Below are 27,632 nucleotides of genomic sequence, written 5' to 3' on the forward strand. Positions count from 1 at the left end.
TATTCATTTGACTAATGGGTTCTACTAGTTCGCAGAATTGTCTCATCAGGACAAAGAGTACTAATCGATTAAATGCTAAAATATTTTTCCGTAAAAGTGGGGAGGGGGGGTGATGTTTGCAACGTAATGTCTATGTTTCAGCTGTTACGGGTTTTATTCATAAATTACTGTTTGCAAAAAAAGAGAATATGGATCACAACACGAATTTTGATTCCTAACTCATCTCGGTGCCACTTAACGATTCCCCTTAGTTTAAGACGTGATGCAAGCAAAGACTCAATCGGCTTGATAAAATAACGCAACTGAAGTAGTCGAAAGTGTGACTTTACTTTGTCAGCAAAGACCTAAATTCTGCAACAAATACATACATCATCATAACACACAAACAGGAAGCGATGCCAGCGGATATGCGGGTGGGAACGTCGAATGAATCCCACGCAATCAATGGAGTCGGCCGCATTTGAGGCAGTGTAACCTTTTAACCCGAGCACCTCATTGGTCAATTAGTCGGGATAAAGCACCGCAACCGCGAAAAAAAGCCATCTCGGCTCACGCCGTCCCGTATCTGGCTTAACGGCAGATCCTCGCTTAGCAATCTCGACGCCTGCTCGCAGTTCCATGCGCGCATGCACACTTTTAAACACATTGGCAGATCCGCAGGATTACTCCAGACCTTGGCATGCAAAGGTAAGCCTGGGCTATTTGCGATACAACCCCGGGGAGTCTTCCAGATGGACTCGTTCTCTCACTCAGTCACTCCTTTATTCATTGCAGTACTGTACGTGTCATTAAGACTGGTGCAACAATTTCTATAAGGTTGACTTTCACGGACATGTACTTGTCAAAAATGGACACTAACCCCATCCGTCCATTTCCCAAGCCGCTTATCCCGACATAACTTTGCATGAATCCAATGAACTTTGCTTTGCTATTCAAATCGTTAGTGTGACCTTCCTGCAGTACTTTACATAAAAGCACAGGAAGGGAGAAACGCTAAGAGAACAAATCACAAAGAAACTAAAGCTGCTCCTCTGCGGTGATTCAGTCCGAGACTTTCAGGAATACTTCTCGTGCTTTCAATAATTTGGCAAGGCACGACAACCTTGTAACGGCGCTAAGCCATCATCCTGAATGGGTAATTTCTCCCCTTGCCGGCATTCTTGTGGAAAACACAATGCACGAGGCAGAGATTCCTGACATTACAGTGGAAGCTCGAAGGTCCGACGCCTTTTAGCCTGTCAAACGCGGCTTGAATGTCGTACGAGGAGGAGGACACGCACCGCAAGTTACTGTGAAATAAGATGATTCTTTGAAAGCAAAAAAAAAAAAAAAAGCTAAAGCATTTTTTTTTTCCCAGCACACACGCGTGGTTCAGTGGTAAACCAGATGAAGTTGATAACTGGCAGTCATGTGGATGACTGAGCACGAGTGATGCTTAATGTAGCAAATGGATGGATTTTGTCAGGTTGCTGCTATCTTTTTAGTTCTCATTCGACATGGAGTTTGGTATGGGGCTGATAGTAAAATAAAAAGAACTGATTTGGACTTTAGATGAGCAGTGTCAAGTATTTCAATACCATCCGAGTGAAGCTATTGACTGCTAGGCTAGCATTATGAAAGCATCATTAGCATTTGCTGGCAATACTCAATACTTGTGCTGAAAAGCTCAATTATTTTGCAGCCCTTGCCATATTGATGTGCTCTCACTGCAGTCACTCACATTTGAAAAATGTACGGGTGTGGTCAGTCACGCTCGCGGATAAAGCTGCGGGTGTGATTCGGGATGGAATCTCAAGACCTTAAAATAACTTACTGGGATTACTATAACATAACTGTAAATTAAAAATAAAATAAACAAATACATAACAAATAGAAAACAAAAATTTCAAACTCAAAAATGATCATTTCCAATTTCAACTGATATTAGTAGAACATGATATAAACGGTATTTTGAAATTTTTCATCAATAAAAATTCTTGATCTGAAGAAAAGTTAAATGCACAGGCCTGTCAAGGAATAAACACAAACGGAAGCTCAGAACGTCCGTTTTTGACATCACTTCCGTACATGCTCAGTACGGTTAACTTGCACTTCCTTTTTCCGGGCGAATACTGATTGTTTAGGAGCAGGCTTTTTTTAGTTGACGCTGTTTATGAAATAATGTAAAGACAACACAAAATAAACGACGTCTTTCAAGATCTATTTTTTTCTGCTCGTGACATATTTTACGCACGTGATTTGTTGTGCTCGACTGTGCAGATTTGCGAGCGTGGTTGCGCTCGTCAAATGTGAGTGACTGTCTTACTGTAATGCTCTAGAGCAGTGATTTCCAACCTTTATAGAGCCAAGACATTTTTTACAATTGAAAAATTCCACGGCACACCAACAAAAGTAAATGTCACCAAAAATGGATCGATGAATTACTGTATGTACTTCCTGCCATCTAATAGAAGAGGATTTTTTGTTGTTGTCTGTCATTGTGGCTCACTGGCATAAAAAGATGAATAAAGATAGATTATTTCTTTGAATAAAGTTTTTTTTTAGCAGTTACATAAAATTGGATAACTTCCCACGGCACACCTGAAGAGCGCTCACAGCACACTAATGTACCCCCGGCACACTGTTTGGAAATCACTGATTTAGAGTACTTGCAGTCGTTTGTCATTAATCGGCGATATCTTGGTCATTATTACTGCATTTTCATAAAACGACAAGTCTGAGTGGAGGAAGATTTCAGAGTGAAAGGACTGGACGGAAAAGGAAAGGGGGGGGGGCAGGAAGAACATCAGCAGTAAATGTGACGACTTGTTGCCAGGGGTAATACCCACCTACGCCCACGCCTATGCATTTAGACCTGCTTCTTCGCTCGTATTTGTGAAACACTAAAAAGCTGTCAGCCCCCCCCCCTTTCCCCCTCCCTCAGCCAAAACAAACTGTGCATTCATGCCCTTGCACAAACTGACAGAAGCAGTGATAAAAGCCCACAGAAGCAGTGAGCATTCATTTTATTGGCACGCAGCCCTTATCAATGCATGGGCTCTCCCTGCATCTGTGACACTGATGCTTTAAGAGCAAATAATAATTATAATAATAATAATTAAAAAAATCAGGTCAGGCATTGTTATGGTAACACTGCATAGATAAAGGAGAGGGTTATGCCATATGTCAACATACAGCCACAGCAGCAGCCAAAGGGCATGACGAGAAAGGGGGACAAGAAAGCAATCACCACGCTGGCACTCAGATGAGCTCCAGCTAAAAAAAAAAAAAAAAAAAAAAAAGAACTTCTTTCAAGGCAAACTGCAAAAAATAAAGTTGTATCCGGAGTAGAATGAGTGCAAAGCACACTTGACAGACAACACTTAACTCCTCTTGATGGGATGAGCTCCTCCGGTGAGCTAACGCGGCTACATCGCCGAAACTAAGCACCAACAAGTCATTCATTTTGACTCACTTTGTTCAACAATAACCGTGACGTTTGTAAGTGCAAGTTGTTGTTTTTTTTTTTTTTTTTAAGGGGGAGAAATAAATGTTAACACCACACCGGCAAAAAAAAAAAAAAAAAAAAGATACACTTTAGAACCTCATTTTAGCATTTAGCCGTGAGTGCTATTAAGACGATTCGCTAAGTTCGCCGGAAGGACGTGACAGCAAAGTCCCAACATTGTCGCGTTATATTTATGGCAAAATGTTAAAGTATGGGAATAAAAGTGTCAAATTTTCGTCCACCGTCGCGGAGAAGAAAGCTAGCTTTACTAGCCCCGGCTCGGGGGAGGGGGGGGGGGGAGTCATGCAGTTCGAATCACCGCCGGACACACACACACACAAAAAAACAATAGAAAAACGAAAAAAAAAAAATAGCACAACTCAGTCAAACCAAAAGCAATGGCGGGTCAATCATTTAATCATTTCCTCACCCATTTGAGTCCGCAAGCCTTTCAGAGTCACAGCGGCCTCCGCCATTTCTCCAAGTTTGACTCCTGAGCGTGTCTTGTTTTTTCCCCAACCCCTTCTTCTTTTCTAACACATCGCGGGCGACCGGCAGGCAGGCAGGCGAGCGAGCGAGCGAGCAAACTGGGAAGCGACACCGACACCGACACCGAGGAGGAGACGTGGACGTCAAAGAGCCCAAATGACACCCAGGAGGAACCACTCTGCTCTCGTTTCCAGGGAAACAAACGTCGTGCGAGCCGAGCGACTCAAGACATCCCCATCCCAATAAATAAATACATACTCACGAATGCGACTAATCTAAAACTAATGACGTTGTTACATATGAAATAAAAAAGTACGGGTATTTCACAAATGATTTATTCATAAACGCGCTCATGATCATGGAGAATTTGAAAATGAGTCCGACGCGCCCTCTAGTCTAAATGTTAGGTTACTACAAATTATTGGATTAATTAAATGGAAACTCCCAAAAATTTATAAACCTTGCTTCCGTCATGTATTCATTTGATCATTTAACAGTCTTTTTGACTTGCACGTTATTTATTTATTGTAATTTATTTATTTATTTTTGCCACTGGTACAGCATCGCCCTTATTTATTTTGAATAAAAATAATAAGTTGGATTTTGCGGCCCTGTCATTGCACCAATTCACTGCGTCCGGAAAAGCTGTGCTAAAAAATAAAAATCATCCGAAGAAACTTAGCTTTCCAAGACAAAAAGCAGTGTATTAGGCACAAGTACATATTTTAAAAAAATGTTACTCGTTTGATGTTGTATTTTTTGGTCAATTCAGAATACAAGAGACGTGATCAACTTACCTGATAGGTCAGTGAGAACATAAAAATTGCAATTCCAACAATGAGTTGAATTTAAAGTAACCGCAATATCCATCCATCCATTTTCTTTGCCGCTTATCCTCATGAGGGTCACTGGGAGCCTAGCCAGCTGTCGACGGGCAGGAGGCGGGGTACACCCTGAACCGGTCGCCGGCCAATCGCAGGGCACGTTGAGACGACCAGCTGCACTCACAATCACACCGAGGGGCAATTTAGAGTGTCCAATTAATGTTGCATGTTTTTGGGATGTGTGGGAAACCGGAGTGCCTGGAGGAAAACCCACGCAGGCACGGAGAGAATATGCAAACTCCGCACAGGCGGGGCCGGGATTGAACCCAGGTCCTCAGAAGTGTGAGGCCAACGCTTTACCAACTGTTCCACCGCAATGACAATATAACAAATATTTAAGTATACAACTATTGCTCTGTTAAGGATCGGAAGGGATTGGTGGGGTTGTTATATATGTACAAGTGAAGAAAATTGGCAATTTCAGTTCAGATTATCTGCTAAAATGAAAATAAGGGATCCATTTAGCAAGAAACATGAAATTGAGACATTAAATGATATGGTGGGCCATATCTGGCACCCGGGCCTCAAGTTTGACACCCGTGTATTAGATGGTGTTTATGTGCGAATAGCAATACTAGTCCCACACGTTTTGATCAATTGCTTTATAGATGGGAGGAAAGTACATGAAGTATATGAAGTACAAGTATTCAAGATAATTTTTTGGCTTTAATATAATCTACCGTGTATCTAAATAATTTAGAAATTAATATCGATTATGTAAGACGTCGCTATCACTTGTTTAAAAGCACCAAGTGAAAGGCCAAGAGAAATATTATCACCCTTACCCGGATGGAAGGAATCTGCTGAGGTTGAAAACCCAAGAAATGTTCCCGGTCCGATCGAAGAACGCGTCCAAGTGAGCAAACATCACATCTTCTGATCGCACTTGAGTTTTTCGCTCTCTCAACAGGAACACTGACGCCTCTGTTCTGGCCCGTCTCACATGCTCTCACCACGGGGGCTTTTTCGCTTCTCGGACACAATAAACAGTCGGCTGGCATCCCATTTAATATCGACTCCCCCAAAAAATGAGGCGTCCGGTTCTATGGTGCCGGTTAGGTCCGTCACTCCCCGTGACCCTTGTGAGGATAAGCGGCTGTGAAAACGGATGAACAATGAAATATCTGTCGAAATGATGAAGGCCAGACGGGAGAAGCCGTTAAGTCGCAATCATAATATGTCGTGTTGTTTGACCAGCAAGTGGCTTTATAGCTCCCCATAATTGATCCTCGAGGGTGTATTGATCACAACAATGTTCACATTTCAACTGTACTTTTACACATCAGAGGTCCAATTGGACTGAGAAAAAGGCAAACATACTCTGGCCTGGAACGCGACACGGGAGGAGCAATTAGATTTGTTTGACGTGAAGTGAGATGACAACAAAGTCGGAGAATTATTAACGTTGCGCGTTTTATGATGTGAAAAACTCCGCCGGGTTTACCGTTGTCCTACTTGCCGATGATGTTTATTGCCCGTTTAATGAGTAACTCCACCAAGTGAACAAGGTAAAGGTGTGGAGGATGACTTCTAAAAAGAGGTCACACAAGCGTAACCGTTGCTCCCTGACACGAAGACATAACAGCTGAATCTCTTTCTCTAACAATAATAATCATCATTTTTCACGTTGAAGGATTTGGAGGAGGCCATCATGGTAAGTTTCAATCCCACGAGACAACCTTTGAGTTTCTTGTTGTTGAAGATTGAATGCAATTTTTTTAATTTTTCTTTTTTTGTGTGTGTTGTGTTGTAGCTGACGTCCACTTGAGCGCTTCGGGTCGCTTCAGACGTTTGTTTCAATTTTCTGCTGCAATGAACCGCGGAACAAATTTGTCTTCCCTGAACGCTTGCTTCCTCCTCTCCGTGTGTCTTCTGGCATCACGTAAGACTTGTGACTCGGCGATGAGTGCCAATTCTTTTTCAAGCGACTGGAGAATTTCCAGAGATGCCGTTGCCGAGATCAAATGCTCAGCCAAATTCATTTTTGCGACTAAAATTCAGCACTTCGATACCACAATACACTGTATATGTTATTCATAAGGCTGTCAAAGTTAAAGCTTTAACTATCACAATGATCATGTATCGACTAAAATTAATTATACCATTTTTTTTTATTACCATTTATGCTCCTTGACCATAACTACGGATGGATATCTGAAATGTGGCGCAGGATGTCATGAGGTCAATGATCAATATTAATGCGTAGCGCCAGCACATAGATAAGTGCGGTGACTCTGACTTTTGAAAAAAAAAAAAAAAAAAAAAAACATAAAAAAATGAAGGTCGCGTGAGTGTGATTAATCTGATTCAAAATATATTTATATATACATATCGATCCTTTCAAAATATGCAGCTGTTGTTCATTGCTTTGGACGTTTGCCAGTCGCTTTAATTCCATGACATGACATCAATGCTGCACTTTTTTCGCTTTTATAATCTTCCAGAAAAGCGCAATTATTTTTGTTTTTTTTCTGACAAGGAAATAGCAAATATTTTTTAAACAATAAATTAATTAATATGATTAACATATTAATTTAACGTCATTATTGTAATAATGTAAACAATTATAATATATAAAATATAGAATAATTATATATACTAATGTAATTATTTATCCAATGTTAATATGCAATATATAAATTAATTATACATAATTTAATGAATGATATGAATATTATTAATTAATTTCATATTTCTAGCTCAGGTGGTATGGTGGCTCAGCTGGTAAAGCATTGGCCTCACAGTTCTGAGGACCCGGGTTCGATCGCGGCCCCGCCCGTGTGGGGTTTGCACGTTCTCCCCGTTCCTGCGCGGTTTTTTTTCCGGGCACTCCGGTTTCCTCCCACATCCCAAAAACATGCAACATGAATTGGACACTCTCAATTGCCCCTAGGTGTGATTGTGAGTCCCCCCCCCCCCCCTTATCTTTCTCCATGTGCCCTGCAATTGGCTGGCGACCGGTCCAGGGTGTACCCCGCCTCCTGCCCGTTAACGGCTGGGATAGGCTCCAGCACTCCCGGTGACCCTCGTGAGGATAAGCGGCAAAGAAGATGGATGGATTTATTTTCTACCTTCATCGCCAAGTGTGTGGTGGGCGACGATCTTAATTTGAATTCTCCATTTGAAAAGAAAGTTTTTGCAAATGCTAAAACGTTTCCTTGACAAACACGTTTTGCAAATGACTGATGGACGGATGGATAAAGGTATGAGAGCCCCTTTCAACCCGATCATTTCCCGTCTTAATTGAGTGGAAATTCAAAGTTGAAGGTGGCGCCAGGCAAGGAAGGACGTTGCCTTTTGGGGTCAAAGTCTTGCTTCCATTCTGAGGCTTTGATTGATTGCTGATTTAGCAAGGAAGTAATGTCTGACATCATCTGTGTTTGTGTCAGCTTCTGGCAGCAGCAGCAGCAGCAGCCTGTGGGGCCAGAAGGCCCACTTCAGACTCCGGCCATGTTTGTGGGAGCTCAAGCCGGGTACCGTGGTGCCGCCCCTCCGGGACCTGACCGCGTGCCTGCTGATGCGACGTGCCTATGACACAGAATGGACCGCTTTTGTCTACAAAGCTCCGGGGAGGAAACACGTGGAGTTGGGCATAGGGGGAACGGGGGCACAGCTGCTGGTGCGGATTTTCGGCCAAGAATGGCACCTGGACCTGGAATTGAAGGTGCACCAGTGGTATTCAGTCTGTCTCACCTGGTCTGGTGAGTCCAATAGGCTGCAGCTCTTTGTGAACGGGACTATGGTCAACGAGGCCTCGCTCTCGGACGCCTACGCACGCAGGCGTTTGGCCCCCAACGGCACTTTGACCCTGGGGGTGTCTCATTATGTGGACGCCAGCGGGTACGTGAAACCGGAGGAAGGGAGCAACCTCTTGGGGGAGATCAGCCAGTTCAGGATGTGGGCGAGGGCATGGAACAACGAGGAGCTGCGGGGGTGCTCGTGCGCGGACGGAGATGTCGTGATCTGGGACCAGCGCCAGTGGAAGTACAACTGCTCCCCGGAGGAAGACGCAAACCTGCGCTGCGGTACGAAGACGTTCAACGATATTGTATTTCGCTCGTTTTATTGATCCAGGGGTCCTGCGGACGGAGGCTCTCGGAGCCACCGAAAAACACGCCTCAAAGATACAAGGGACCCCACCTTGCGAGTTTTTCTAGATAAGCTCAAGTTACTTCGCAACGAGGCAAAGTTTGGCAGAATCGTGAGCAAATTTTGAAATAAAAAAAGATCCTGCAAGCTGGTAAATGCCAGTGCCGGTTGACGTTTACTATCAACAACAAACAGAAGTATTTATCAAAAACAAAGAAAATTACTCATTGTGTGTTTGACCAATCTCATAATTTACAAATCCGCTCGTTTAACGCTAACGGCCAACGTAAAACGTCACAGACTGGCCGAACAAACTAGCATCGGTGTAGTTACAGTGAAGAAAATGAGTATTTGAACGCCTCGCTATGTTGCAAGTTCTCCCACTTACAAATCACGGAGGGGTCTGAAATTTTCACGGCGAGAGAGATCATCGAAAAAGAAAAATCCAGAAGTCACAATGTATGATTTTTTAAACGATTTATCTGTGTGATACAGCTGCAAATAAGTATTTCAACACCTGAGAAAACCAATGGTAATATTTGGTACGGTAGCCTTTGTTTGCAATTCTACGCCTGATCTCGTCAGATCTCGGAAGCTAAGCGGGTTTAGCCCTGGTTAGTACTTTGATGGGAGAGCGCCTGGGAATACCAGGTGCTGTAAGCTTCTCTCTCCCCGACTAAAACGCAGAGGGGTTGCGTCAGGAAGGGCATCCGGCGTAAAACTGTACCAAACAAATGTGTGTTCATCTAAGATGACACGCTGTGGCGACCCCTAATGGGACAAGCCGAAAGGAAAAGAAGAAGAAGCCTGTGTTTGCAATTACAGAGGTCAAACGTTTCCTGTCGTTGTTCACCAGGTTTGGGATTTTGGCCCGCTCCTCCACGCAGATCTTCTCTAGATCAGACAGGTTTCCGGACTGTCGCTGAGAAACACGGAGTTTCAGCTCCCTCCCAAGATGTTCTATTGGGTTTAGGTCTGGAGACTGGCTAGGCCACGCCAGAATCTTGATATGATTCTTACGGAGCCGCTCCTTGGTTTTTCCTGGCTGTGTGCTTCGGGTCATTGTCATGTTGAAAGGCCCAGCCGCGACCCGTCTGATCTGTGCGGCGGAGTGGGCCAAAATCCCTCCTGCAGTGTGTGCAAACCTGGTGAACAACTACAGGAAACGTTTGACCTCTGTAATTACAAACAAAGGCAAGACCTCGTGCTATCAGACGCATTTTCACGCCGACAAAGTCAAAGTCCACCAAAGTCACGTGACTTCGGTGACGGAGGTCCACGAGCTCTATTGTAGAGGTGCGCCTAGTGCCGCTGCGTACGGACGATGCTTCATTTTATTTTCATTTTTACAATTAAAATACAATCTTTTATTTGGATAGGTTTACGTGTATTTGTCCTTTCTTTTCCCTAGCATGGTCCTCCTTCAAACTCAGAATGCAGACAGCCTTCACAAGCACAAATCAGACGGAAAATTGTTCAGAGTCGATGAAGGAAATCACGAGACAGTGGGTATGAAGGGAATAGCGGCGTGTGAATTATTATGATTATTATTTTGTCAGATTTGCCTTGAATTAACCTTCGTCATCTCGTATCAGCTGGAAAACATTTTCCCTCTTGGCATTTCCGTCAGCGATGTATCTGTCCACTCATCTGCCAGGTAACTTCTTGACGAGATTTAACCTTTTTAACACAAGTCACGTGATCAGAAGTTGAAGTTTTTTTCTTTCCTCCCCGAACAGTCGTACATGCGACGCGCAACCACCTCAGGTAGAGTATGTCGGCAGTCACGTTAAATAAGTACTCTAGTAATACTACCTCAAAGACAACACAGACCATCTAGTGATTTGCCAGAGATGACAAAAAAATCAACTTAAAGGAACAGGGCATCTGCAAAAAAAAAAATGTAACATTCAAATTTTGTAGTGAGAAAATGTAATTTTCACGGGCTGTTCGGTCCCCGTACGACCGCCCAACAGAGTTTGGTCCGAATTGCCGGCAATAAGTCGGATTCGTTTGCGGTGGGAGTTGGTGCCCGTTGCCGCCGATTTCGTTCACAACTTTTATGGGCAGAATTTCTAGGCGCAGCCGAGGCGTAGAGGGCGACCGGTTTGGTGGCCTCGGCATCGCATCTCTGCTCTTTGCAGATGATGCGGTTCTGTCGGCTCCATCAAGCCGCGATCTCCGACGCTCACTGGAGCGGTTCGCAGCCGACTGTGAAGCGGCTGGGATGAGAATCAGCGCCTCTAAACCAGAGGCTGTGGTCCTCTGTCGGAAAAGGGTGGCGTGCCCTCTCCGGGTCGGGGATGAGATCCTGCCCCAAGCGGAAGAGTTCAAGTATCTCGGGGTCTTGTTCACGAGTGAGGGAAGAATGGAGCGGGAGATCGACGGACGGATCGGTGCAGCATCTGCAGTGATGCGGACTTAGTATCGGTCTTTTGTGGTCAAGAGGGCGCTAAGTCGAAAGGCAAAGGTCTCAATTTACCAGTCGATCTACGTTCCTACCCTCACCCATGGGCACGAGCTCTGGGTCGAGACCGAAAGAACAAGATCCGGGATACAAGCGGCCAAAATGAGTTCCCTCCGCAGGGTGTCCGGGCTCTCCCTGAGAGGGTGAGAGGCTCGGTTATCCGGGAGGGGGTCACTGTCGAGTCGCTGCTCCTCCGCATTGAGAGATGCCTCCCGGACGCCTCCCTGGTGAGGTGTTCCGGGTGTGTCCCACCGGAAAGAGATCCCGGGGACAACCCAGGACACGCTGGAGAGACTATGTCTCTCAGTTGGCCTGGGAACACTCCGGGATCCCTCCGGGAGACCTGGAAGAAGTGGCTGGGGCAAGGGAAGTCTGGGTATCCCTGATGAAGCTACTTCCCCCGCGATCCGACCCTGAGAAGCGGTAGAAAATGAATGGATGGATGGAAAATGTAATTTATTAAAGGTTGATATTTACATTTTTTAATTCATTTAACTGTATGAATTAATTAAATTCATTGGATTTTCCAGGTGTCAAAAGCCGAGCCAACGACAACCTGTAACAAAAGGTAAGCACAACTGAAGTCTCCAATATGAAAAATACTTTGGAGCCTTGGCACACGAGTTTAGTTCGTAACATGGCCGCGCTTGTAACTCAAAACTTTTATTTAATTTCTGTCACTCGAGTTTTAGCGCTGAGGTCGACATCCTGGTGGATCCTGCGAGCAGTGTTGAAGTCGTCCAGGCCAGCATTTCCAGTACGATCTTCTTTAATGACCCGTTTGACATGGTGGTGGAACCGAACAGCGTCCGTGTACTGCCCGTGGGTGAGTTGGAATCAGAAGCAACCAAAGTTATCCTATTAATGTCATATTATTCAACTACTAGCTCGACTTTATGCCGATTGGCCTGAAGTACATACGTTTGTGTACATTTGCCAAATATTTCAATTTCAATTCCGTGTAGTTTATAAATGGTGATTTGATTTATTGAGGGCAAAAAAAAAAAATATATTAAAAAAGTAATGAATCTCTTACCTAATTAGTGGTAGGCCCACCCAGAACAGCAGCAACTGGATTCTAACATTTTGTAGAACTGGCAATGAGTTTTTCACGTCTCTGTGAGATTTTGGTCTACTTTTCTTTTTAATTCAGCACACTGGAGTGTTTTCCCACATATTTAAGGTCACACCACACCATTTCAGTCAGATTCATGTCCGGACTTTAACTAGGACAACCTTGAATATTATTATTGTTTTGTTTTTCTCCTTCGTCATTCAGAATTTGACTCGATAGTGCGCTTTGGATAGTTTTCCTCGAGTGGGCATCAGCTCGAGTTGACAAACCGATGGCCGACCGCAGCTCCGGAATTTTCCGGTAAAAAGCAGAATTCGCGGCTTCGTTAATCCCGGCAAGTCGTCCAGGTCTCGAAGGAGAAAAGCAGCCCCAGACCACCACAGTACCACTACCGCGATGGACTGTGGGCCAGACATCATTGTCTGAGATCCCGTGTTACATTTATGTCAGCTATAACTAGAGAGACAGCTTCGAGAATGTTAAGTCAAGAGCACTGACCTTCACCGAGGCAACGGAGGCCTGCAGTTTTCTAGATGTTGTCCTGGGTCCCTTTGTAATCTCCTGGATGAGTCATTGCTTCACACAACTGTTTCACCTTTTCTCCATTTGTGAAGAATGGCTCTCACCGGGTTTTCTGGAGTCCTAAAGCTTTAGCAATTAGCTTTTTACCCCTTTCCAAACTGATGGATGGTAAATAGATTACACTGATCTAGCGCGAGCAATTTAGGGTTTGGTGTCGACAGCAGATTTGAATCGTGATCTCACCGGTCATTGGATGACCCACGTAGCTGCCCCAATTATGTGAATTACTTAATTTCTCATCTCTTCTTGTTTTTGCCTGGGATCATGTTCTTGAATTTGTTTGGGATGTGGCATTTTGTTGTTGTTGTGTTTTTTTTTTTTTTAGATCTCCTTTAGTCAGACAGGTTCTATTTAAATGTTTTCTTCTTTGAACCAGTCTAGAGGGAATCGAGCTTGGGTGTTGTTAGTCAAAATGAACTCAGGTTTTCCCAAACATGTCAATACCCACAGTTAATTGATTTTTTTATTCCTCAATAAACGAAATTACCATTAAAAATCATTCATGTTTTCTAGGGCTGCCTTGTATGATATTTACTTTTTCGTGACGACCTTAAACATATAAATATCTATGTGATGACTTATTCAACAATCCAGAAGGAAATCACAATCCAGCAGGCCCGAGGTAATCATGTTTGTGACCCTTAATTTGTGCTATTTTTTTTTGGGTTACGGCCCTGCAGTCCAACCAGATGTGTTCCTGAGGGTCTCGCTTCAATTGAACCTCACTGGCAGCGCTGCAAAACCAGAAGAAATAATTGAGCATTGGGTAAGATCATGATAAACAAATCTATGAGGGTGTATTTCTATGGAATTGGCGCTCAATAAATTCTCTTGTGTGAAAAGTTGAAAGAAACGCTGGAAGTGAACAGGACTGCGCACGTGTTGAACGTCGTCATAGAAGATGTTGCCCGGAGGTGTGTCACAATGACTCATCTGTAAGCTTATTTGGATTTCGAAAGTCCTTTCTGAGCTTTTTCGTGTGTTCACAGGAGCCCGGAGGGATTTAATGCACAGATGGTGAGTGTTGCAGTGAAAAGGACGTACAGCAATGTTCAGTGAATTAACATTCATGTTTAAATAATATAACCCTCCGGTTTCCTCTCTCGTAGCGTTTTCAAGCGCAACCCAAACAGTAGGTGACTTTTCTGTTCGTCGCTCGGTCGGTTTCGTCTTCGCATAAAAACGGCGTGCGATGTGTGTTTCGCCGACAGATACAAATGTGACTTCCATGTTCAGGATCACGCCGCCAGCCAGATTGAGGAAATCCTGTATTTTATAAATGCCACCTTGACGCTCAAGTATGAATATGAAAACGGCTCGGTTGTTATTCAGTCGACAGATCTGGACCTCAAACAAATATGTAGGTACACTGCTGAGTTCAAGCTTCTTTTCCTTGCGGCTTGTCCGGTTAGGGGTCGCCACAACGTGTCATCTTTTTCCATCTCAGCCTATCTCGTGCATCTTCCTCTCTAAGAGCTCCTGTCCTCATGTCCTCCCTGACAACATCCATCAACCTTTTCTTTGGTCTTCCTCTCCCTCCTTTGGCTGGCAGCGCCATCCTCAGACTCTCTCGCCTCTGGACATGTCCAAACCATCGAAGTCTCCTCTCTCTCACCTTGTCTCCAAAACATCTCGACTCTTGCTGTCCCTCTAATGATCTCGTTTCTAATCCTATCCAACCTGCTCACTCCGAGCGAGAACCTCAACATCTTCATTTCTGCCACCTCCAGTTCTGCTTCCTGTTGTTTCTTCAGTGCCACCGTCTCTAATCTGTACATCGTGGCCACCCTCACCACTGTGTTATAGACTTTTCCCTTCATCCTAGCGGAGACTCATCTGTCACATAACACACCAGACACCTTCCGCCAGCTCTTCCACCCCGCTTGGACCCGTTTCTTCACTTCCTTACCACACTCTCCATTGCTCTGTACTGTTCGAACAATTTTTTAATAAAAAACAAATGCAGTTACAGTGGATCTGATAAGGTACAACACCACCACCCCCAACCCCCAGCCCAACTTTCCTCCAAAAAAAAAAAAAAAAGGCCAAACCAAAAGCAAAGCACATTCCCATAGTTAATACTTTTATGGTCTTTTCTGTTGACCAAACTGACGTCTTCCACTCTTTGTCGCTTATTATGGCGACGACCAAAGTTTTGTGCAACTTCAGGGGACGCATGACCTTTGGATTCCACTGTATTTATTGTGTAAACATCCCTCCAATTCCCAAGCCGCTTATCCTCACAGGTCATGCCGGAGCCCATCGAAACATGAGCGTGATACGTTATGTTCTCTTTCAGTTCCGAGAAATTGTGCGGAAGAGTTGATGTCGACGATCTACGGCGAATACATTTGGCCTGAAACCTTTCCTCAAATTGATCAGATGATGGGATGCAGAAAACCGAGCTGGGCGCGAGCCTTCAGGCTTTGGTAAGATCTCATTAGAAGTATGACTTCAGTGTCAACTTTTAACTTGGTAAATATTCCTCCATCTCTCCGTTGAACATATATAACAGTTCTCCTCAACGTGGTCGCGGATGAGCTGGAGTCTGTCCCAGTTGACTTTGGGCGAGAGGCAAGATAGACCTTGGTCCAAATCACTCACAGGGCACTTATAAACAGCCATTTAAAGTTATATCCACACCTCTGGAAAATAATAATTCAAGCCATCATTAATAAAGCAAGCATGTGCTGAAAATGCCATCTCCACAGCGGACATCCAGAGCTAAGATTACAACTCAGAACCTCAGAAATGTGAGGCACGTGACAACCGTGAATCCTACAGTAAATATTAAAAACCATCAATAAATTATGATGTAGACACTGGGGCAATAAGGCTGACCCAGTTATGCGCGATATAGCCTCGACCTGGGTCTCAGTCGGCTCAACCAACGTTTATCTTGGACGACGATGAAATATGATGAGACTGGTTTTTTATATGGGTCTATTTGATTTATCCATATGCCTCTAACCTGGGTCAGAACAATCTATTTCCATGGAGACGCCTCGGCTCTTTCCCATTCTTTGGCCTAAAGTGGGATATAGAAAAACAGACCGTGACGAATGAACACGGGACTGACGACTGCTGTAGAAGTGCTCCAACTGCTCCTGTGAGAGGGCAATGGCGCCTCTGCAGTTACAGGAAGTACGTGCTCTGCTGGGCCTTTTTCAGGATGGAGTTCCAGGTCCTGACAGGCCATCTTGAAGATCGACACAGGGCGGTTGGTGAAGGATTCTTCCTGAATTCCACGAACATATCAACTGTATTGAGCGTGTTCTGCTCCAGGTAGTGTTGGGCACACCAGACCACCAGTCGCACCGCTTCACTTCCACTTCCACGTCACAGTTTTTGACGAGACCAATGACGGCGGTGTCGTCTGCAAAATTTACGAGTGTGACAGCTGGGTGGAGTGAGGTTCAGTTGTTCGTTTAGAGAGAGAAGAGCAGCGGAGAATGGACTCATCCTTAGGGCACCTTGGTGCTGACGGTCTGTGGATGAGGCGGTTTCCCTGAACCTCACCTGCTGTGTCTTGCCTATCAGGACAGTCTAAATCCATTGGCAGACGGCAGCCGAGACACTGAGCTGAAGGAGTTTGGAGAGAGGTGTTCAGGAATGATGGTGTCCACAAACAGGACCATCGCATAGGTGTTCTATGAAGTGCATTGCCATGTTGATCAACTGATGTCACCGATGACAGGGGGTCCAGCAGAAGTCCTGTGACATTCTTTAGGTGGTCCAGCACAAGGGGTTCATAGGACCTCACGACCACAGCTGCCAGGGCGATAAACCTTGTAGTCATTCAGGCAGATTACAGGTTTGCTGGGGATAGGGATATTCCTGGCGGATTTGAAGAAGGATGGGACTTCACCGCAGTTCTACGGGTCTATTGAAATTCCGGAGGGGAACATGCTGTCCGGGCGTTTAGTTGCTTGAAGACCATCCCCTGTGATTGAATGGCGAGTGTCGAAAGGGAGAGCCAGAGGTGTGATGGTGCGATTCGTCAGTCGGACCTGTCGAGTGGCCGGAAATCAGACAATTCGAATTTCCCGAGCTTATCTACATCACTACAGATCTCCGGCTGCCTCTCCGCTCCCAAGAAGCGCTGCCAGCATACAAGTGGGTCTTCTACATGGACGCAACCAATCAGAGGAGCCAAAGGTGGATAAAGTGGATACAAAACAGGACAGTTATGTAGCCGTTCCCTACATAATCACGTTAACTATGTATGAATTACCAGCCTGCCTGTCCGAATGTAAATTACGGCTCAAATTCCATCTCCCTTCAAAGTGACTTATATCACGGATCATATTTAAATTAGGGCAGTAGAGAAGAAGAAGGCTGAGATCAGGCTGAGTTCTCCGCTTTTGGTGTCATAACTTACTCGTGGTGCCATTGTAGGTTTGCGCCACGGCGAAACGTCGGACAAAATACGTGATGGTAATTTGTCTGTCGTCTGATTGCATTCAGTGAATTACACATTGAAAACGACACAACGAGCTGGGCCCAACCGGACATGACGAGATGCACCCCACTTGACCTTGAAAACATCACGGTCACCACTGGTAAGAGGAGAAAACCTCCATTTAGCTTTTCCAAACGGAAGCCCGTGAACGGAAAAAGGGAACTGCACGCGTGTTGACATCCAGACAACGCCGCCGAGGTCGTGGACATAATCCAGGGCCTGGTAAACGCCACGCTGGGCAACGCCACGCAGATTCCGCCCTCTGAGCTCAACACGGTGGTGGAGAAACTGAACCAGGTGGTGAACGTCACCACCGTCACGCCGACACTGGGCGACAACATCGTCAGGATTTTCTCCGACATCTTGGTTTCCGAGACGGACGTGGCACCGGTGGCTGTCAGGTAACCAAAACGGAATCATCTTTCTTCTCTTGCATAAATGGTGACACCCTTGCATAGCCCTGCATCTTGGATGGTCAGTACTTATATTGTATACTGAACAACATAAATGCATTTGTTTTTTGCTTTGATTTTTCTCAAAAATCCAACAAATATTTTGATTTTCCTACAACGAAGCACTATGTTAATGGTCTTTTATTCATCTCTCCTTTTGCCGAAAAAAAAAAAAAAAGCGTCCTCACCCTGACCGATAAAATGGGCAATACGATGGATTTTCCAAATGAATCACTAAGTTTGACGGCCCCTTCACTGGCGTTGTCCATGATCGACGTGGATCCTCAGGGATTCGAAGGCCTCACGTTCAGCGCGGTCTCCGTCTCTTCGTTCACGGAGCCGAGTGTAATTCCCGCTACGCGGCGCAATCGACTAAAATGTCTCGTTTGGGCGCGTTTGTGTACATCTAATAAGGAATGGCCGACTTTGGTCTTTTTCAGGTATTTGTCAACCAGACTTTTGAAGGCAAACCAATCCAAGAGGCGAATGTGACCATATCGCTACCATCTGCGCTCTACAACTTCCTTCCACCTGGAAAAGGGAATAAAACTCGGGTCCACTTTCAGTTCTACGGGACACAAGACCTTTTCCAGGTACGCCAGACTGAATCTTGAACGTGACCCGCGAGCTATTTGCAAACAGGAACCGCATCCCACTATCTTTCCAGACAATAAATGATGATTACCGTATATGAAAAGATAGATTAATACCAGCTGAAGGGTATTACAGTCGCCACAGAATGTTTTGCTGACTACACAGTGGTCTCTAGTAATTATTTGCAACGTCCTCGCCTTGTCCAGGGAGGCCGGTGAGTGCCGCGCGTTCAGGTGGTCTCAACCGGTTGTAAACGAATCAGCTCCCAAACAAAGGCTCCTTCTTCTTCTTTTTCTTTCGGCTTGTCCCGTTAGGGGTCGCCACAGCGTGTCATCTTTTTCCATTTAACCCTCTGTGGTACTCTTTCCAGGCTTGAAACCATACTGTTGCTCGCAGATACTTCCGTCCTGAGACTAGCCTCCACTACTCTTTCCCATAACTTCATTGTGTGGCTCCTCATCTTTATCCCTCTGTAGTTTCCACAGTTCTGAACATCGCTTTTGTTCTTAAAAATGGGGACAAGCACACTTTTCCTCCATTCTTCTGGCATCTTCTCTCCCGCTAGTATTTTATTGAATAAGTTGGTCAAAAGCTCCACAGCCACCTCGCCAAATTGCTTCCACACATCCACTGGTATGTCATCGGGGCCAACTGTCTTTCCATTTTGCATTCTGTTCAGTGGCTTTTTACCTTCTCCCTTGCTAATCAATGCCACCTCCCGGTCATTCACGCTCGCCTCTTCTGCTTTACCTTCTCTCCCATTTTCTTCATTTATGAATTTCTCAAAGTACTTCCATCTACTTAGCACACTAGTGGCACCAGTCAACATATTTCCATCGCTATCCTTGCTGCACATCCTTCCCATCTCTATCCCTCTGTCTGGCTGAACCTGGAGAGATCCTTTTCTCCTTCTTTAGTGACACATTCATGTCAAATGTTTGGTATACGCGACAGGACCCCGACACAGCCGACGCAAGAACGCAAAGCAACTTGCTGTTGAACTCTTTTATCGTGTCCGCGAGCATCAACGGTAGCCACGTCAGCGACCTGGACGACTCCGAGAGGGTGGTGATCACGCTGCACCACCGCCAAGCCAAGAGGGTGAGACCACATAGATCAAAATCTTCGGGACATTTTGCTTTCAGGGGGGAAATTTCTGGATGAAACTCAAATCCACGACAACCTTTACGGGGGTCACTGAAGTTGACGCCAGTTGACGTTCTTTAAAATTTTGAATGCATGCTAACTGGTAACCGTTTACTTGCTGTTCTCTAGCTTACTTTTGTGTACATTTATTGGTGGGTCGCATTGAAGCGTTCAAGTGTGGGATTTGCACAAATTTTCAGCACACTTGTCATGCATTTGTTGTTGCTGTTTTTTTTTTTTTTTTTTTAGCCGGATGACACGGTGCTGTGTGTATTTTGGGATTTTCAAGACAATGGTGAGTTTCTACTCAGTCTCGAAGGGTTACGGCCAGATTAACTGAACTTCCTGATGGAAAAGTTCAATAAAAGTGCATGGATTTGTCTGCCTGCTGATAAGCCACGTTAGTAATGTGTGTCCGTCAGGTGGGCGAGGGGGCTGGAGCAGCACGGGTTGCGAAACCCGGACTCTTTCGCCTGATCGGACCAGCTGCCTGTGTGAGCATCTCACGCATTTCGCTGTCCTGCTGGTGAGTCACAAGTGTACTTTTTAAAAGTATCCAAACCCCCCCCCCCCCCCCCCCACATGTTTTTACATTGTCTTTGATGGCATAAGCAGATATTTTATGTTGCCGCAGACTGATTTTTTTTAACGTGTTAACGATTCTCACGTAAACTTTATTGAAGATTAAATTGATTTTTGTATTTAGAAAATCGCATGTTGGATTTTCTTTCGATTTATGTAAGCAACCCCCCTTTTCTCACTAATCCAAAAATGGTTGATTGAATAATGTTTTGCTGTTTTCTGGATGTAAAACTATCCATCCGTCATCCGACCCGCTTATCCTCATAAGGGTCACGGGAGAGCCGGAGCCCATCCCAGCAAGCTTGGGGCGAAAGGCGGACTACCCGCTGAAATGGTCGCCTGTCGGTCGCAGGGCAGATATCGACACCATCGCTGAGCGGGAATCGATCCCTCGCTGCCCCCACCAAAGGCAGGCGTGTGTCCCACTACACCATCAGCGACCCGATTTAAAACTAGTTATCCATTTATATGATGTGTATGCATGACAATATGATACAGTCATGCATTTGTGAGGGTTGGCGGTCATGATGGGCCTCCAAGGGAAACCCTCACTACCATGTGACCCCGCGTCAAAAAATTAATTGGACACCCCTCCGAAATGTTCTCCAAGAGATTTTTCAGGCGTCCGCATATTTGTGTCTTTATGTTATGAATACAGGCGGCACGGTGCCTCAGCTGTAAAGCGTTGCTCTCACAGTGGTTCAAATCCCGGCCCCGCCTGTGCGGAGTTTGCGTGTTCTTCCCGTGCCTGCGTGGGTTTTCTCCGGGCGGGCACTCCGGTTTCCTCCGACATCCCAAAAACATGCAACATGAATTGAACACTCTAGATTGCCCCGAGATGAGATTGTGAGTCCGACTGTTTGTCTCTTTGTGCCCTGCGATTGGCTGGCCACCAGTTCGGGGTTTACCCCGCCTCCTGCCCGTCGAGAGCTGGGATAGGCTCCAGCCGCCCCGCGACCCTCGTGAGGATAAGCGGCTAAGAAAATGGATGGATGGATGGATGCTACGAATACAAATGTGTTTTGCGCTATTTTCAGGATGTGTCCAGAACGCCCGTCAGCGAGGGCGACAGCCGCATTTTAAGCGTCATCTCGAACATCGGCTGCGGTTTCTCCGCCATCTTCCTGGGGATCACACTCGTCACTTACCTGGGTTTTGAGTGAGTCATCTGCATGCAAAGCTAACGAAGTCATTGGCGCGTAGCATTCAACGCTCTGTGTCATCCACCTGTTTCCAGAAAGCTGCGCCGTGACTATCCGTCGAAAATCCTCATCAATCTGTCGTCCGCCTTGCTGGGTCTGAACATGTTTTTCCTGCTGGACTCGTGGCTCTCGTCCTTTTCCGACTACAGCTTGTGCATCTTCGCCGGCGCCGCGCTGCACTACTTCCTGCTGGCCTCCTTCGCCTGGATGGCCCTGGAGGCCGTCCACATGTACTTCGCCCTGGTCAAGATCTTCAACACCTACGTGTCCGCTTACATCCTCAAGTTCTGCGCCGTCGGGTGGGGTAAGAAAAAGACGGGAGATTCCAATCAAAGACGTTCACGTCAAAGCGATTTAATACCTTCGAGGCGCTCAAAGTGCTTGGATCAGCATAAAATTAAACATGTATTTAATACATTTAACACAAAACAAATAAAAAGAAACTTGGAAAAATATTCAGTTAAAAAATGTATTCTACGAAAATGTCAAATGAAATAAAACAAAAATACAATAACCTACAACAGAACAAAAATCCCCCAAATTTCATTTTTGAAAACTTAAAATGTAATAAAATAAAAAAAATGAAAATTCAAAATTTGATGAAATTAATTAAAAATACCAAGTAAGAAAAAAATCTCAATAAAATTACATCTGAAACAACAAATTGGATAGAACATTACAACATTAAATACAATTAAGTTTGGGATAATTATTTGCAAATTTAAAATGGGTTAGCAATACGTCACATTAAAATGAAAAAATTACAAAGAAAAATAAAATACAATTTCAATCAAAAGTATCAAAAGGTTTGCATAAAAAGAACAAAAAAATACTTGAGTACAAAATAAAAATATATTTAATTTAAATGGGAGTGGGAGTAATAAAATAAAATGCTTTATTATTATATTTAGTTGTCTTAGTATTACAGATTTTGAAAAAGCTTTGAAAAATGTTAAAAAATGAGCTTTTGGTGAAGAACCGTTATTATGGAAAGCTGTGAGTTTTTCCATTTGATCCAAGCGCAAAACTAGAAATGAAATACAAAATGAAATAATCCACATTGGCGAATGAGGTGATTTCCTGACAGATGTGATGCTTACCAAAGTTCAATTGCTTACTGCCACCCTTTGAAGTCACATTATACTTGACTACTGGACTGGCCAACGTTTCTTAAAAAAATTCATACGGTACTTCATATCTGTCCCATTAAATCAGAGAGCAGATTTCAAACTCACGCCCCCGAAGGGGATACATGCTCCTATGTTTACCCCTTTTGATCCTAATGAAGCACTACTAGCAGATGTAATTTCTTTCTTGATTTTTTTTTCCATTTTCCCACCTCCTGTTTATAAGAAAGGAACAATTTAAAGACCAATTCAACGAAACTGGCTAATTCCTGGAAGCACACCTGATGTTCTGTGGCGTCCACACGGATTTGTCATGAGTGCTTTATAGGATGTCAGTGTTTTTACAGTTGGTACAAGACACAACGAGGCCGAGCCCACTGAAGTCAGAGCGTTAAAAGAAAAATAATTAGATGCTAATTGTGACGTGGAAATGTTTCTACAGCTTGTGGTCTCTTTCCAGGTGTTCCTCTGGTGATAGTCAGCTTGGTGCTGGTCATAGACAAAGACGCCTACGGCGACACTCACTACGCAGAAGCCGCAGCCAAGATGAGTTCTAACTACCAGTTGTAAGTACTCCCAACTACAGGCGGTGCGAAAATATTAGCGTGCAAATTAAGTCCTAACTATGGAAACTGAGGCATGACACGAGGGGTGGTGGTGGTAAATATGAGCGCCAAATGCAAATGTTTTGCCATCACTCAATTGTGGACTGTTTTCTACAAATGGTTACATAAATGTAGAATTCAGACTGGAACCAGACCTCCATCATCAGGTTTAAAGTTGGCGTTACATCACTTTTTTCTTTTTTTTTAAGATTGATTGGAACTTTGAATCGTCTTTAATGTCCATTTATCTTGTCTGCATGATAATTTTGGTTGGAAAGGGTCCAAACGTCCTTTTCCCAGCGTATTCCACTTTTTCTTTTCTGCACGTAAATGAGCTTTGCTTAGAACTGATCACTTATTTTCTCTGAGTGTAATACGGAAAAAAGATCTTGGAACTGACCGCTCATCTGCAAGTCCTTCGATGGCGAGTTCAGACTTTAATCCCTCGTTGGGAGTTGCGTAAAATGTACACACGCGGAATGCGCGCCTGTTGTCTTTTACAACGAGACTGAAAGAAATGTGTTTGTGGATGTTAACGATGAAATAACAAAACTTGCATTCATTATCAGCTAGTTCCGGTAAAATATGTCCACTCTCGTCTTTCCCGGCCTACAATCGAGCACTTGGTGAATTGTGCTTCTCAAAGATACACCGAACGGGCACCGACATGCCACCTCGGCTCTCTTGCTTTTCAGAGTCAACCTTAAATCATGTCATAGACTCATTTTGACCTATGTAATGCATAAAACGGTCAGGGGAGAAAAAAAGGATTGTGACGGAAGGGGACCTTTAAAGATGGCTTTAATTGTGTCACCTTTTATCCACTCGTGTCGGACCTTTTCCACTGCACTGTAACGTTTGCTGTTTGACTGCGCCGCGCCCTTCGGCTTCTTCCTCTCGTCGCGCTCCATTTGCTCCGCCATCTGTCAGAACGGCGACAGCAGAGGTCCGTTTAATACAATTCACCATCACATTTGAACGAAAAAAAAAAAAAAAAAAAACCACGACTAACCTTTCAAAAATAACCCAAAGTGGGGCGGAGGGGGGTGTCAAACTCATTTTTGTCACAGGCCGCATTGGAGGTCCGTTATGACTGAAATCATGAAAATCTTTAATCGCCTCATCATATTTACGGATCAAATTTATGAACTACTTTTGAAATCAGCAATTCAACTATTGTTGAGATTTGGTAACAAAAATACTTGCAATACCTCAATACTTTCATTCATGATATGACAATTTGAAATGCTTGTACAGATTTTTCACAGGAATTGCGGAAGTCGACACGCGTGATTTGCCTTCGCGGGCCATTACAAAACAAACATTATTTATAGAAATGAAAAAGTGAACAGTGAAGGTCGATAAAAAGCAAAATCACCACATGAGTCCTCTGTTGAAAGCCTGCAGGCGTGGGAATAAAACTTATTTAGCGCATCACTTTGATATCTCACATGAGTGTGCAAGTTTCATCATTTAAACCACGTCTCAAACAAGCTAATGAACTAACTTGACTGCACACCACAAACTATTGTGAAAGTTTAAATAGTGCGGTAAGGATTATCACCAAAAAAAAAAAAAAAACCTGCCGGCTGATAGATCAGATACGCGCCGATTTTCATTCTGCGGTAGTTCGTGAAAATCCCACCCAGCTGGTGGCGTTATCGTTAACGTAGCGTGAATATGCTACGTTAGTTAGCCGGTTAGCTAGTGTCACGCTCGGTTTGTTCCTCTCGTAACACACGACTTTATTACCTGTGAAATTGTCATTTTCTACAAATAATCGAAACTTACCTAAATAAAAAAAATGTCATCCATCCATGCATCCATTTTCTTAGCCGCTTATCCTCAGAAGGGTCACGGGAGTGCTGGAGCCTATCCCAGCTGTCAACGGGCAGACCCTGAACTGCCAACCAATCACAGGGCACATAAGAGACAAATAGTCAAACTCACAATCACACCTAGGGACAATTTAGAGTGTCCAATTTAATATTGCATGTTTTTGGGATGTGGGAAGAAACCGGAGCGCCCGGAGAAAACTCACGCAGGCACTCGGAGAACATGCAAACTCCACACGGTGCGGGATCGAACCCGGGACCTCAGAACTGTGAGGCCAATGCTTTCCAGCTGCTCCACCATGCCAAATTAACACTGTACCATAGTAAATATTTGAAAACTGTTCAAAAGGTTTAATTGCATATGTATTGAACTTGAGCTAAATATAGCAATTTTATGTCCAAACCGAAGAAGAAGAAAGGGAAAAAAAAATCACGTTTAATTGTGATTTCTTCATGTACCACTAGAGGGAGCCAGCAGATCCCTGTTTGGACTTTTAATGTACAGTACAATAATAATCACTTACAGAAAGAGAAGGGAAAGTTGACATATCACCCTGCACATACTTTTAATATCAGTCAACAAAAATCTACGGCAGGACTCTTCGGGTGTTTTTGTCAACACAAACTAGACTCACGCATACAATTTAGATGACAAAATTATGACTAAAGATAAATGACATTTTGGCCAAGAGTTGGATTAAAACAAAAAAAATTAGAAATTTGCTGTGAAAATGAACACAAGCCCTCGGGCCACGTTTATTGCCGTCTCATCTAATGTTTGAACACAACTTGCCCATTGAAATGGCGATTCGGGCAAGCGTAATAAATTTGATCCTAACAATTTTTAAAAAAAAATGCATGATATGAACAAAAAGTACTTTGCAAACCGCGTTTGACTGACTGCTTGATCCCAGCTGCTGGCTGCAGAACGACATCGTCTTCTACGTGGCGGTGGTGGCTTTCTTACTGCTCGTCCTGTTGAGCAACGGCTCCGTGTTCGTGGTGGTTCTGCTGAAGATCCGGCGGATGGGCGTCGACAGAAAGACGTCGAGCGGCGGACGCGGCGCCCTGCGGGAGTTGAGGGCGGTGGCCGGCCTCACCGTTCTGCTGGGCCTGACCTGGCTCATCGGCTTCTTCTCCTTTGGACCCGGCAAAGTGGCCATGATGTATCTGTTCGTCATCTTCAATACTCTGCAGGGTATGGATAACATAATAATAATCATAAACCTCGAGATGGATTGCAAAGAAAGAAAGAAAGAAAGCAGCAGTTTGGTGCTGATAGCGACAAGATTTTTTCTTGCGCAGGGTTCTTCGTTTTTCTCTTCCACTGTCTGATGAAAGAAGACGTGAGGAAACAGTGGCGAACGCATTTGTGCTGCGGCGACCGTTCAGGTACGCGACTTCTCGCCAAGGGAGTGAGCGGCGCGTTGGGTGCGCCGTTCAGGTCAAGTTCGTGTGTTTTGTGTTCAGACTGCAGCGGGGCAGCGGGAGGCCCGCGCGGGAAGGAGAATCTTATCAAGTCCGGCTCGTCTGTAAAGGACACCTCGATCAGGAACACTTCGGAATCGGAAGATGGGCCAGAAAACCGCCAGGGGGCCTAAGCGTGCCTCTAAAGTTTAACGAGGCAAATAGACACATGCGTGAAATTGAATGTAAAGGATGAAACCTCAGTAAACTGCTGTAATATTAGTCAGTTCTTCGCAGAGGATAAAGAATATATGCCTGTGGGTGTTCCTATGTTACCAGTCTACATGCATTGCGCCACTGTTTGTGTTCAAATATCCATTTTTAACGCGTTATGACCCCCACTACCTGCATACTGATGCTATTCAGTATTCAGCAGAACGACGGCTCGTATCTCGAAAAATCTCCGAATCAGTTCACTCGCATCTCAAAGCACGGCGGGATCTTTGTCGACAACATATAGCGACAGTCGTTAAAATTAAATGCCCTTCTACTAGACGGCAGGAAGTACACAATTAATTTCTGTACTAACTTTTGTGGCATTTTTTTTTTGGGGGGGGGGGTTGTCATGATTTTTTTATAGATCTATATATGTATATATATATATAATATATATATTTATTTATTTATATATAAAATATGTTCCTAGGCTCAATAAAGGTCGGGAAATAGATTGTAAAGACAGAAGAAGTGAGGCTTGAAGCCTGTCGGCATAAAGGAAAGTGGCCGCAAATTAAACCCAACAGTACATAAATCAGGAACAATGTACAGGAGTAGTATGTGCTCGCAAATACAAAAAAAAAATTAATAAGTAATCATTTATATTCACACCATTCCCAGTATTAACTGCAGTTGTTTGTCCAAAACATAAATCCTGTTCTCTACAAATATTCCCGATACCGTTATTGAAATGTCAATCTGCGTGTGAAAAGTTGTATCTCGATACTGTATTTTTTTGCAAGCTGTCAAATCTCTCGACGTACATTTGATAATACACAATACAATAATAATAAATGGCATCAAGCCTGATTTGTAGTGGTCCTGCTAAAACCCGAACGTGCCTCAAGCTTTACATTTCTGTACTTATTTG

General features: G+C 44.3%; 2 protein-coding genes and 1 long non-coding RNA gene across 20 annotated transcripts in view; 1 reads left to right on the top strand and 2 right to left on the bottom strand.

Annotated features, from left to right (window-relative positions):
- map7d3 (MAP7 domain containing 3) overlaps positions 1-4,060 on the bottom strand; it is a 31,912-nt gene extending 27,852 nt beyond the window's left edge. For all 16 annotated transcript variants that reach the window (XM_061835728.1, XM_061835727.1, XM_061835724.1 and 13 more), the window contains exon 1: positions 3,918-4,060. In XM_061835728.1, coding sequence (XP_061691712.1) covers positions 3,918-3,963 — 46 coding nt within the window. In that variant the 5' untranslated portion in view covers positions 3,964-4,060. The remainder of the gene's footprint in view (positions 1-3,917) is intronic.
- Positions 4,061-6,301: 2,241 nt separating this feature from the next.
- Positions 6,302-27,085, top strand: adgrg4a (adhesion G protein-coupled receptor G4a). 2 transcript variants are annotated; one of them, XM_061835704.1, is made up of 27 exons: positions 6,302-6,514; positions 6,614-6,742; positions 8,250-8,885; positions 10,361-10,458; positions 10,545-10,606; positions 10,689-10,716; positions 11,947-11,984; positions 12,103-12,242; positions 13,754-13,839; positions 13,917-13,987; positions 14,063-14,090; positions 14,183-14,205; positions 14,285-14,433; positions 15,373-15,502; positions 17,541-17,635; positions 17,720-17,936; positions 18,167-18,332; positions 18,428-18,580; positions 19,536-19,682; positions 19,977-20,022; positions 20,150-20,253; positions 21,347-21,468; positions 21,547-21,815; positions 23,099-23,204; positions 25,993-26,276; positions 26,384-26,470; positions 26,549-27,085. In XM_061835704.1, exons 2-27 carry the CDS (start codon positions 6,673-6,675, stop codon positions 26,677-26,679), a joined length of 3,486 nt encoding a protein of 1,161 aa, XP_061691688.1. In that variant the 5' UTR covers positions 6,302-6,514; positions 6,614-6,672; the 3' UTR covers positions 26,680-27,085. The 2 variants fall into 2 exon arrangements, with proteins under 2 accessions (XP_061691688.1, XP_061691689.1); XM_061835705.1 differs by lacking the exons at positions 6,302-6,514; positions 6,614-6,742 and having other exon boundaries at positions 8,647-8,885; positions 10,361-10,454.
- Positions 21,666-26,128, bottom strand: LOC133509073 (uncharacterized). Of its 2 annotated transcripts, none has more exons than XR_009797221.1 (5): positions 26,046-26,128; positions 25,035-25,146; positions 24,256-24,336; positions 24,058-24,166; positions 21,666-21,798 (listed from the first exon to the last, which is right to left on the bottom strand). It is a non-coding gene; the product is annotated as an uncharacterized LOC133509073 (long non-coding RNA). The 2 variants fall into 2 exon arrangements; XR_009797220.1 differs by having other exon boundaries at positions 25,957-26,090.
- Positions 27,086-27,632: the final 547 nt, after the last annotated feature.

Source organism: Syngnathoides biaculeatus, chromosome 11, assembly GCF_019802595.1.
Source record: "Syngnathoides biaculeatus isolate LvHL_M chromosome 11, ASM1980259v1, whole genome shotgun sequence".
NCBI classification, from domain to species: Eukaryota; Metazoa; Chordata; class Actinopteri; order Syngnathiformes; family Syngnathidae; genus Syngnathoides; species Syngnathoides biaculeatus.

Coding starts and splice junctions, on each gene's coding strand:
- adgrg4a (XM_061835704.1), top strand. CDS start 6,673: ATGAACCGCGGAACAAATTTGTCTTCCCTGAACGCTTGCTTCCTCCTC. Junction 10,717..11,946: donor GCGACGCGCAACCACCTCAG/GTAGAGTATGTC, acceptor TGGATTTTCCAG/GTGTCAAAAGCCGAGCCAAC. Junction 17,937..18,166: donor GTGGCACCGGTGGCTGTCAG/GTAACCAAAACG, acceptor AAAAAAAAAAAG/CGTCCTCACCCTGACCGATA.